Source organism: Xiphophorus couchianus, chromosome 2 (genome assembly GCF_001444195.1).
Source record: "Xiphophorus couchianus chromosome 2, X_couchianus-1.0, whole genome shotgun sequence".
NCBI classification, from domain to species: Eukaryota; Metazoa; Chordata; class Actinopteri; order Cyprinodontiformes; family Poeciliidae; genus Xiphophorus; species Xiphophorus couchianus.
In genome coordinates, this window is record NC_040229.1 from 7,346,570 (window position 1) to 7,358,330 (window position 11,761).

The following is an 11,761-nucleotide window of genomic DNA, read 5'->3' on the forward strand; positions in this document are numbered from 1 at the left end:
TCTATCTAATGACTGCCTCTTAAGACAAAATTTAAAAAAATAGTTACTGTGGCGGCACAAACACTGAGCTTTTATTTCTTCAAACACGTGTACCACAAGAATAATTGATTCAATCAAACTCTGCTGTGGCTGAATAATACAATAAGACGCCAAACGTCTCATTTCTTTACCCATAGTTTTAATATGAGGGTTTAACTGCATTATGGCAATGTTGCTGTCAAAATGTTACATAGTTTTTCATTTTTCTTCAACATGTCATTTGGCATGTTGAAGAAACTCAGTTAAGAACTCTCATATTCAATCTGTTGTTCATTTTGTTCAAATCAGTACTGCAAATTATTGCACATAAAAGGATTAGATTATTTATACTGATAGGTGACACATAAAAAGTAAAAGACCTTCTCATTCATTTGACAAATAGTTTTTTTCATTGTTTTGAACAGTTTTCTCCGATTCCAGCCAACATGTCTGCCTGGAACCATTTATGGTCGTATATTTCCTGTTTTATATTACATTGTATCATTAAAAATGTTTTATTGTTGTTCTTTCATCCGATCCCCTCAGTAATGGTCTCTCTAAACACAATAAAAGGTTCTACGTTCTATACAATAAAAAGTCCAAACAGATTATGACACTTTGTAGCTCAACCAGATTCATCCACAAAATGCAAAAATTACTCCTACAGCATTAAATTAGATTGATGGGTAGTTTAATCTCACCCAAACTCAGGTGGATATGTGATTTATAAAATAAAAAAAACACAAATGAAAACCCTAAGCTGTGTGTGATTCTGGGTTTTTTTTGTTGTTTTGTTTTTTAATAAATTTAACCGTTTGTTGTTATTTGTAATCCAAGGCTTCAGTTGAGTAATCTGATGTTAAAGTTTTTAATCAGTTCGACTCTGATGTTGCTCTCACATTTTTCTGGATGACTTTTATGTTTTAAATCCCATTTTTGGAAGGAGACATGATGTGAAATTCCCTGGAATGTGGCTTTTTTGATATGCATATTTTGAATAACTTTGTATATGAAATAATAAGCAGATTCATCCAGCATGTCCCATGAATAAACGGCAATAAAACCATGTAGTGCAAAGAGACGCATGAGACTGAAGGTTTTGCTGCAGCAGAAGTCCTTTGAAGGTTGTTGAAATTTTCAACAAAGCTACTTGCTGTTTGTTGACAACAGAGTTTATTTTCGGTGTTGCACAACCAGAATATGAAAACAGAAAAATAAAACGTGGATGTGAAATGGAAAGTTTTTCTGTGTGTTTTTTAGAACAACTGCAGTTCTCGTCAGAAGTTTCCATCAGAAGAAAAATGGGAATTTTTTTCCAATTTTCTGCCAAAACTCTCAGAAAATTGGAGCTGAATCTCAAAACTTTTCTAAAGAAAACAATGAAATTTGTTTGAAAAGTTTAAAATTTGCTTGAAAAAACTCAGCAATTTGTTTTTTCTAAAAATAAAATTCTCAGATATTTCTGGTGAACATCTTTTTGGGGGCGGGGGGTTTAAATGTACAATGGTCCTAATACACTGTCATATCTGTTATTTGATAACTGTCCAGGATGCCTTTCTGTGAGTGGGACACTTTAGCATGAAATATTTTGCAACATTCAGTTTGAAATTCAGAGATGCAATACCTTGCATTTTCGCTACTCGTACTTTATCAGTGCAGCTGCTTCTTCACTGTAGTAGCAAGGACACGTCATGAGTAAAATACATGAGCTTCACGGGACTCAACGCTTCACAAAATGTGCTCATATTTTACATGTAAAATGCATTTTTAGATAAACAAATATAAGACAGTAGCTGTGTTTCTATTACAAATGTGCGTAAAACTTCAGTATTCCACTAATATAAAAAAGAAAAACACAATTTCGCATCATCGTCCTCCAACTACCCCCCGTTCTTCGTCTTTCCTACCAATCGTAACGCCTGGTTGTTGATCATGTGACTTGTGTGATGCAAAAAAAAAAAATTCCTTTTCAGTTTTTCAAAGTAAGCTAATGTCAACACAGCTTTGATTTTGTGAAACACAAAAGTTTTTTTTCAAAAGTGGCGTGTTTCCATTAATCAAATTAACTTTTGTCATTTCATTTTGCGCAATTTGACATTTAGGAAACGCCAATTGTAGAAACAACCTTTTTTGCTAAAACGTTTTGACATTAGGATGAAGTGTTTTCTTTCACCGATTGAAATTGGTTTATTTCACAAAACTGAAATGGAAATATTTTATTGTTATCACATGACCATCAACTAGATGTTGGCGAAAACCCCAAAGAAGAAGATGACAAGAAGTAGTTTGAGGAAGATGCTATGACCTGTTTTTTAACAACTTATTGCGTGAACAAACTTATTCATGTGTGATTTTTTTATTGCATTTCTTATTTAATGGAACACACTAATTGTGAAGTTATGTTTTTTTCGATAATATCAGAATTGGGAAAGTTTTCGCCCATTTGTAATGGAAACGCTGCTAGTGTGACAGCAGCTTTACAAATTCAGTTGTGCAAAAGAAACTCTTCACTTTTCATAAACTTATCTGCATATCAAAGACTTTCCCTCTGGTAGTGGATAAATAAGTTGGGGCAGATCGGTCCCTAAGGTCACAGTTACAATGCATTCCTTGAGTTTCACTGCAGAGTCAGCTGGGAGAGATTTCCCCCTTTGCCTTTTCATTTCCTGGCAGGTAAACCATCAGCTTGGCTGAATAAAATTGTTTCCTACTGTCCTCCAATGCTGCACGATACCAGCAGCTCCAGTTCTGCCCGCCTGGCAGGAACTAATGTGTGAGAAACACTGGCTTCTCGCCGTAATCCGCCTCATCTGCTGCCATCTCTCCAACCCTCCCTCTCCATTTAAAGGGTCCGGACGTCTGGCCGGTTCTGTAGTGGCAGCTCAGTTTGGGGTCATGAAGCAGGTTCCACATGAGCCAGATCTGCGGGACGCCTAGGCTGTGAACAACCATTAGCTCCCGGTAAAAGCAGGGGTCAAACGTCTGGAGGTGTGGCGCCGCAGACGGTCGGGGAATCCCGAAGGTTCGAAACCCCTGATGGCGTAAAGGTTTGACGCCGATCAGCTGGAGGCACATTCCTAGAAAGACGTCATCAATCGGGAACAGCTCAACCTAGGAGAAGTTTTACAAATCAGTCACAAACTCATAAACAAAATAGAAAAATTTGTGGTAAACGATGGAGAAGTCTACTTTAACTAGCATGGGCCAGTAATTTCTTGCAGCATAACAAAAGCTGTTCAAGATAGTAACAGAAACAAATTAAAAGAACTAGAGCTGCAACTAGTGATTATTATAGTAATAAGTTATTTGTTTGCATTTTTAGTATAATTCTAATATTATATAAAAAAAATATAGTGGTTAAAAAAATCTGAAAAATTTGCTTTTCAATCCGATTAATTGAATTCCATTTTTAAATAAGAATTTTTTTATTTTTTTTGCCTACAATGAAATTATAGCATTTATTTAATGAACACTTGACCATTTGCAACAAAGGATGAATCTGTAGCTAAAAAATACTTCTAACATCAACATGTAAAAAGCTCAGCCCTTCTGCTCAACTTATCATTAACCAATTAAATTAACCAATTAAATTAATTTGTTAATGATATAAACATTTAATAACTGGATAATCAAATGTGCTTAATAGGAAATTTTCTTAATAGAATTTGAACTGGGTGAAGTTACAACAATGTCAATTCAGGACTTCTGAGTAGAACTTATTTATAGGCAAAGAAGATATTTTTTTATCTTATCTTATATACATATTGCATAGCAATGTGTATATATTTTTTATACAGTTTTGGCTTAATTACTGCTCAGAGTATTGCTTTCAGCAACTCCAATTAATGATTAATCGATTAATAAATTAGTTAACAATTATTTCAATAATCGATTCACCAAAATTAATTGTGTCAGCCACAAAAAGAACCAATGCACACAAGCTGATTTAAACATAATTGGAAAGCAAAGTTCTACCCTGTTACCTAGCAACCCCAGTACAGCTGGAGCACTTTTGCTCAGCTGGTTTTACCGCTGTATGTCCTTTACAATGGCTGCTGGAAAAGACAAGTGTTTTGTTGCTGGCTTACCATCCAGAAACCACTTGCTGCATCTTTTTGGCTGTGCAGGAGGCTCCACTAATGCTTTTCAAAGATGTACGGTTGTATTATTGTGCATTTGTTTGCAGCAATTTTCACATCCGAGTGTAAACATTGACTTGGGGGTAAAGGGGATGTGGCCTGGATCTAGATTTGGATCCAGAACCAGATCCAGGTGATCTGGATTTAAAGTGACAGAGGCCCTAAAACAGTTCAAAATAGGCAGAACTTAGCAGACGAAAATCTCATTATCTAAGAATGATTTTGTGCAACAAAAAAAAAAGAAAGAAATGTAATGAACATTTGTATTGCCCACCTGTTCAATGAAGCACAATAAGACAGCCTGTTTCTAAAACCTGTTTACCTCAGTAAGTGGCCTAGGCCAGAGATTTAATCTTTAGCTTACCTGTTGACAGGCGGAGCTCAGCCTTCGAGCCGTGTGTCCTGACATCACAAACCCTCCTCCTCCAGCATAGCTGGGGTACAGACCGCCTCCGTACACAAACTCCGGAACGTAGTACTTGGAAGTGCGACGGCGGATTGGTTTGGCGTTCACGATAATATCCCCCACGAACAAATCCTTCTCCGGCTCTCGGCCTTGGAGCATCTCCAGGATGTTTTCCACGTTTACGTAGACGTCAGCATCACCTTTGAAGATGAACCTGAAGGAGAGCAGAAGGATACTACTGCCTGCATTCCCATCACAAATTTGTGCAAAACATTATCGATATGTTTCCATTAAAGAAGAAATGCAATTAAAATAACACTTGAATAAGTTTGTTCAAGTGATAAATCATTAAAAAAAGAATGGCACATTCTGTTACCACTGGTCTGAACCACAAAGACAAGATGACAAGTAGTTGGAGGATGATGGAGTTGGAGTTTTTTTAAAATTGGTTTGTTTCCATTGAGTAAATTTATTTTCAAAATGTCAGATTGCGTAGTTATATAGTCAATGGAATTGCAGCTAGTTACAGCTTCAGATGAGGCTAAAATAATAATCATTTAAGACTTTTTCATTCACACTAACTTCACATGAGGACAGCTGCTGTTGACCCATTCCAGAAAATGTGTTTCTTTCAGCGTCAGGTTAAAGAAGGTGTCCTCGAAATCCCAGAGCAGGACGTCCTGGAAGGCTTGGCTCTCGTAGGCCAGCAGCCGATCCCACAGAGGCAGGGAGGAGCGGTTCCTGGGAATCCCCAGCAGGAACACGGTGCGAATGGACCGGCCAGGGTGGAGCGCCCCCTCCCTCCCCCAGGTCCGACGCACAACCTGGAGCAAAACCGTGAGGAGAAAAATAAATAGCTGCAAAAGAAATGTGACTAATAGATTTAAAGCGGTAACTGTCATAAAATATATTTTTCTTACATGTTTGTGTTAAAGTTATCATTATATCGTGACAGATGAGCAGTGCCAGCCCAAGGCATAAGCAAACTAAGCAGCCGCTTAGGGCTAGCATAAAGCTAGTGGCCCCTCAGTGGAGCTGATTTTTTTTTTTTCTTTTTTTAGTAGCGATTTCTATGTCATTATAATAATACATAATTTCATCATGAAGTGATTTGTTTTTACAATAATATATATTTGATGATGTGTGTAGAAATAATTTATGGACAAAAAGAAAAAACAAAATTGCTCTTTTTTTAGGGTGAAGCGTGCGTAGGTACCGCAATTTAACCGGCAACTTAAGCTGCGGGGCAATGAGCAGTGAGCGTCCAAACGTTGTTAGCAAAACGTCTCAAAAACGGACTTATCCTTCGGAGAGGGAGGAAAGAGGAAGAATAGAAAAAAGCCAAGATAAAGGCATGTTTTAATGTGTCTTGGTAATAATTATAAAAAAAAGATCTGTGAAGTTGCTAATAGAAAATTAGCTTGATAGCGACCTTGAACGGTTCAGTTCAACATTTATGCTGCGTCTTAGTGTGAAGCTGAGTTTTAACTTGAAATGAGTTGATTCTCCTGCTTGGCTCTGTATATTTCTTAGGTTGTTTTGGCTTCAAAACGGCGTTTGATAACAATAATTAAAACTTCTCAATGTTTGATATTGTCTAGCAAAATGTTTTCCATCAGGCTACATGGCTGCTGCATTAATGCATCAATGAGCTGCTCTAAGCTGTTGTTGGTGATATGATGTTTGCTGCTGATCATTTATGTGGCTAAAACAAACAATATTTTTACATGAACTTCTAAGTTATGTGAAAATCATTTTGTTCTACTTTCTCAGGGAAGAAAAACTCACCTGTTATAAATAAAATTTTTGGCTATTGGAGTTACACTTAAGAGAAATTAATTTAATCATAGAATGTCATGAATAAGTGTGTAGAGCTGCACCGAGTGCAGTTTTCTGGCCGATCCCCAGTTACCAATTTTTTAAAATCCGATGTTGATTTTGGCCTATATGAATCTTTTTGTCTGAAATGTCACTAAATATAGAAATAAAGTCGCTGAGTTGGCAACACTGGAGTGAATATTGTTAACTGTAAATGTTCAGACCAGACCTGGTGGGCCGGTCTGTCAGTCAGACCTCTCACTGCATAGCAGAAGAGGACAGAGACTGATTTTTAAACCTTTGCTGACGAAAATAAGATCAGTGGATAATATGGGGTTCAAGTATAAGTATCAGCCTATTAACGATCCCCAAAAAATAAGAAAATCGACTGGCTGATAAATGTATCCTATATTAAACATGCATAGGATGTAATGTAAACAGCACTGTCAGACATGCAATAAGTTTACAGCAGGTGTGCGAATGATCTAAGGCTTGGGCCGGCCCTGCAGATGAGCACAATAATCTGAGAGAAAAAAAACTGAGCTCCTCTGCCTTCTCCCAGTGCTAGAAACAACCAATCAGAGCAAGGAGGCAGGCCTTAGCATTGTCAATCACGCTTGGCTCCCTGTAGCTCAGAGAATAGACTTTAAAATATTGTTAGTTCACTGAAGATCACTGAAGGGTTTAGCACCACAATACATCAAAGATCTGCTGTTGTATCAACTTCCAGAAAACTGCAAAACAGCTGAAACACTGAGTTCCTTTAAATCTCGACTAAAAACCCTCCTGTAAGTGAAAGTGAAACATTGATCACGATATTTGATGTATATTTGATTTTGATGACGTTATTTGACTAAAAGTAATGTTTAGTACTTATTTCATAATTATTGACTGTATGAAGTTTTTATGATGTAAGGCACTTTGAACTCCACAGTTCAAATGAAATGTGCTTTACAAATAAACTTGAGTTGACTTGACTTGTGTAAGCGCTGCCCAACCCCGCCGCTACGCTAAGCTGGTTCACCACGGTGAAGCCTGCCATGAATGCTAAGGCTAGTTAGCACGGCTGCCGGTGACGGTGGATAAAAGACTTTTCTGGAATGTTACGTTGTTTTTCCGCCATTAGCACATTTGGCAGCGTGTTGATTGACAACAATAAGGCCCTCCTCCTGGTTCTGATTGGTTGTTTTTGACCTGGAGCGCTGCATTTATTCAGACAGCAATAGTAGCTCTGCGGGATCTTTTCACAGATTATCCGTCTCATGACATAGTGGCAGTTTTACCAAAAACATATTTTTAAATAAAGTTACATACTGCACACTGCAAAAACACAAAATCTGACAAAGTACGTTTGGTCTAGTTTCTTGTGCAAATATCTAAAGTTTTGTATTATTTCAAGTGTACTAACTTTAAAGTAACTTTTCAGCAAGATATAGGAGCTGAAAAATTACTCACTCCTCACTATTGAAGGAGTGAGGAGTAATTCTTCACTCCTTCAATAGTGAGGAATTATTAAGAAAATAATTCCTCACTATTGATTAAAAAGTACTTGTTTCAATTATTTCACTTATGACATTTTCCCCATGTTTTAAGTGAAATAATCTGAAAGCGAAACTAGTACTTTTTAATCAATAGTGAGGAATTATTTTCTTAAAACAAGCTCCTATATCTTGCTGAAAAGTTAATTATCATATAATTTTGCTACCTGCCGCTTGTCGAAATCTGCAGCTGTAGATTTCACAGCAATGAGCATGTAGGGAGCTAAAACAGCGGCTCCTCTTCCTCCTCCTTCCTCTTCTTCTCTGATGCGACATTTCTCAGGCTGGTCGATGAGCAGATTAAAGTTCCTTTTGTCCTTTTCTCTCAGATACTTCTCGAAGTCGAACGGCGGCAGCGTCGGCAGCCGTTTTCCATCAGCCGCGGTTGGAAGAACTTTCTTCTTTCGTGACCTGGATCTGATCTGAGAGCTGGATTTGGACTGGGAAGGTTCGGACTTGAGTCGGGGTTTACAGGAAGGCAGCTGTGGCTGTAGAGGAGCCTGGATTTCAAAAAGGAAGGAAAATAGAACAACAAATGATGAAAGATTCATCTTTTTGATTCAAGGTTTGATTATGAGAAAATTTCTACCTCTGCTTTTAAGATAATTATCCCAGAAGGAAAAATCTGTTTTGGTTTGTAGTTATGAGTGGAGAGCTGCGTCATGTACAGAGGTTAGTGGAGCAGCCAAACATTAAACTCAGGTTTATGTTTATTATGACTTCAAAATGGACGGATGGATGGATGAATGGACGGACGGACGGACGGATGGATGGATGGATGGACGAACAGATGGATGGATGGATGGATGGATGGATGGGTGGATGGATGGATGGATGGATGGATGGATGGATGGATGGATGGATGGATGGATGGATGGATGGATGGATGGATGAACAGATGGGTGGATGGATGAACGTATGGATGGACAGGTGGATGAACAGATGGATGGATGGGTGGACGGACGGATGGATCAACGGATGGACGGATGGATGGATGGATGGGTGGACGGACGGATGGATGGACGGATGGATGGATGGATGAACAGATGGATGGATGGACGGATGGATGGATGGATGAACAGATGGATGGATGGATGAACAGATGGATGGGTGGACGGACGGATGGATGAACAGATGGATGGATGAACGGATGGATGAACGGATGGATGAACAGATGGATGGATGGATCAATGTGTCAGTTCCTGCCTGCAGCGCCTCCTTCCTCCCAGTTTGTGAACTGGAGCCCAGCAGGGAGTGACTGGAGCTGGTGGATCCATGGATCTGCAGCTTCCAGACGGATCGGCTCCAGCCAGCGGAGAGGACGACCTGGAAACAGCACCTGGTCAAAACTAACATGGAGGAACTATTTCTTCTCAAAACACCCGCAGTTTTCTCTTCCTCTTCACCTGACGAGCGTAGAGCAGAAAACACAGCGCCACCAGGAGGACGAGTGTGCACATTACATCTCCCTTCACATGGAGGAGCCTCCTCATCATCACCACCCTCCTCAGCATCTTCTCAGCTCTGCTGCATCTTTAGTCAGCTGGACGAACTCTGACCTGAAACACAAACACACTAACCTTTGCTAGTGACCAGAACAACCACCAACAACATAAAGACAAAAAAACAACGTAGCTTAGCATAAATCATAAAATTAATAAAAATATGCACCTGTTTTCCTCTCTCTGCTTTTTCTACATCACTGAGGATTTGTTTCAGCAGGACAGAAGTTTGGAGTCGGCGGTCTCAGTCTGTAAACATCACAGGTCTCTCCATCCTCACGAATCATTGTATTTGAAAATTCTTTTTAAAAAAAAACACCAAAAGCAGCACAACAATATTGAATCAGTATAAAATCAGTTAAAAATTACAGATTTTATGTCACAACCAATTATTTTCCTCAACTGTCCTTTTCTCTATCATGCCTGTAATTTCTCCTGAAAAGAAAATCTAAACTGCTCTGAAAATGTAAGAAAGGTTAAAAAAAAACATGTTGTATTATTTAGGATAGGATGAAAATATATTTTATTTACATACTGAGCACATTCAAATAAAAACAGTAGAACAAACATGCTGAAAGGGTCCAAAAAACATCAGTAACTGTGGAAATGTGCTGCTTTTCTTCTGTTTTCCTTCATTTTAAACAAAAGTTCTAGCATTTCCTTTGCCAATGCAGAGACATTACTCACTCCTGAATTTCACCTCATTCAGTCAGACCTCTCCTGTTTAGCCCACTGAAATCTTGTTTTCAGGACATATTTGTTCTGGTTTTCTGTCCTGATGAATTTGATGTTTCCAGTGTTTCAGTTGACAGCTCTCTTGTTTGGCTCAAGATTTAAGACAATCAGCCTTTTCTATGGAGCGGTAAATGGCTCATATTTCAGTTTTATTTTATATTTAGACATGTTTTAAATTTGTTTCTGTATTTTGCAAATTGCAAAATAAATTCAGAATTTCCCCCTTTTTTTTGTTTGAACTAATATGAGGTTTAGCGTCTAATTCGTTATACAAAAAAAACGTGACTAATTTTACTAAAGAAAAGAAAAATCTGAAATGCCAGACTTTTCTCCGCAGTTCATGAGATGTACAGGATAAAAAATCATAAAGTTTTTATAAAGTTATATAACTTTCAAGTTTGTATACAATAAATAGCGCCAGAATATCGTTTTTGTTGAAATGTGTTAAGAGGACGTTCGGAAAAAGACCCATATTATAAAAATTAAAACCTAGCAAGGAAGCTATTAATCAGGAACTTATGATTTTTCCTAAAATAGAAAAAAGTGCACGCATGAAACAAATACTTTAACTTTGAAATGCGTCAAATAAGCGATAATCCGGTAAAACATCCAGACTTACCAGAGAAAACATCTGCATCTCTTTCTGCTCCACATTCTCATCTCATAAACACAAAGTCTGACTCACACATTCTCCAAACACAAAGATTTCAGCAGAACCGAACCTGAAATTTCCTCTGGTTCTGTCTGAGCTGGTGCTGCGCTCATGAAGCGTTTACGTGCATTAGGGAAATATTAGATGTAAATGACGATGAACCTTTTGATGGTACGGAGCCTAAAAAATTTTCTTCCTCAACAATTCTGCGCACCACAACGAACCCAAATCCGGAAATCAATTCAATAAGTGGCTGCATTTTGTTTTTCATACGGCTGAACGCAACATGACACGTTTGGACTATTAAACAGTTAATATTTCCAGGGGGCGTGGCGACAAAGTGAATCACTGACCAGAAACTGTAGGAAAAAGAACTATAGAAAGAATATCTTCTTCACTAAAAAGCAGTTATATGTTTGCCAGTGCTGTAAGTTAAGGTTTTGGGGGGGGTTTTTAAAAAAAGATGAAGGTGCAGTGCAGTAGAAGGTGTGAGATAATAGTCAACATCACAGGTTCCTGAAGGCAGCATCGTCATTCTTTGCTTCGACCATGTGGTTTAAATTTCAGCAGAACAAGTCCAGCTGCCAACTCAGCAAGAAAGAAAACCCACAGCATGGCTTCAGCTGGTCTGCTGCAGAACTGCGGACCGAACATCTCCTGGAAAGGAAGCAAAATGGATGAGACAGACGAGAAACATAAACGGATCTTCATTTTAATTTCCTTATAGTATCATTAAGCAGCCACACTTTCTTTCAATCTTTTACATTTGTTTTGATCAGCAGTTCTCCGATAAAAGTTTTTTTCTCATTAAGGTTCATGTTCCTAACCATGTTTGTTACATAATTAATTAATTAATTAATTGTCACAGAAAAATGAAAGACAAAGCAAGTGTCAGAACGAAAAACGGGATTGTGCCGTAAAAACCACAATATCTGAGGTTCATCATCATCCTT

The 11,761-nt window shown here is 38.1% G+C and overlaps 1 protein-coding gene across 2 annotated transcripts; it reads right to left on the reverse strand.

Annotated features, from left to right (window-relative positions):
• Positions 1 to 375: 375 nt before the first annotated feature.
• Positions 376 to 11,176, reverse strand: b3gnt9 (UDP-GlcNAc:betaGal beta-1,3-N-acetylglucosaminyltransferase 9). 2 transcript variants are annotated; one of them, XM_028039911.1, is made up of 8 exons: positions 10,776 to 11,176; positions 9,591 to 9,722; positions 9,326 to 9,494; positions 9,126 to 9,245; positions 8,087 to 8,419; positions 5,146 to 5,387; positions 4,522 to 4,777; positions 376 to 3,129 (listed from the first exon to the last, which is right to left on the reverse strand). In XM_028039911.1, exons 3-8 carry the CDS (start codon positions 9,431 to 9,433, stop codon positions 2,785 to 2,787), a joined length of 1,404 nt encoding a protein of 467 aa, XP_027895712.1. In that variant the 5' UTR covers positions 9,434 to 9,494; positions 9,591 to 9,722; positions 10,776 to 11,176; the 3' UTR covers positions 376 to 2,784. The 2 variants fall into 2 exon arrangements, with proteins under 2 accessions (XP_027895712.1, XP_027895703.1); XM_028039902.1 differs by having other exon boundaries at positions 9,326 to 9,478; positions 10,776 to 11,173.
• Between the last annotated feature and the right edge of the window lie 585 nt (positions 11,177 to 11,761).

What these genes read in the sequence shown, in the direction of transcription:
- b3gnt9 (XM_028039911.1), bottom strand. Translation starts at nt 9,433, where the DNA reads ATGCTGAGGAGGGTGGTGATGATGAGGAGGCTCCTCCATGTGAAGGGA. An exon ending in TTCTGCTCTACGCTCGTCAG is followed by an intron (nt 9,246 to 9,325) that starts GTGAAGAGGAAG and finishes TGCTGTTTCCAG; the next exon opens with GTCGTCCTCTCCGCTGGCTG. An exon ending in CAGATTTCGACAAGCGGCAG is followed by an intron (nt 5,388 to 8,086) that starts GTAGCAAAATTA and finishes GTTTTGCTCCAG; the next exon opens with GTTGTGCGTCGGACCTGGGG.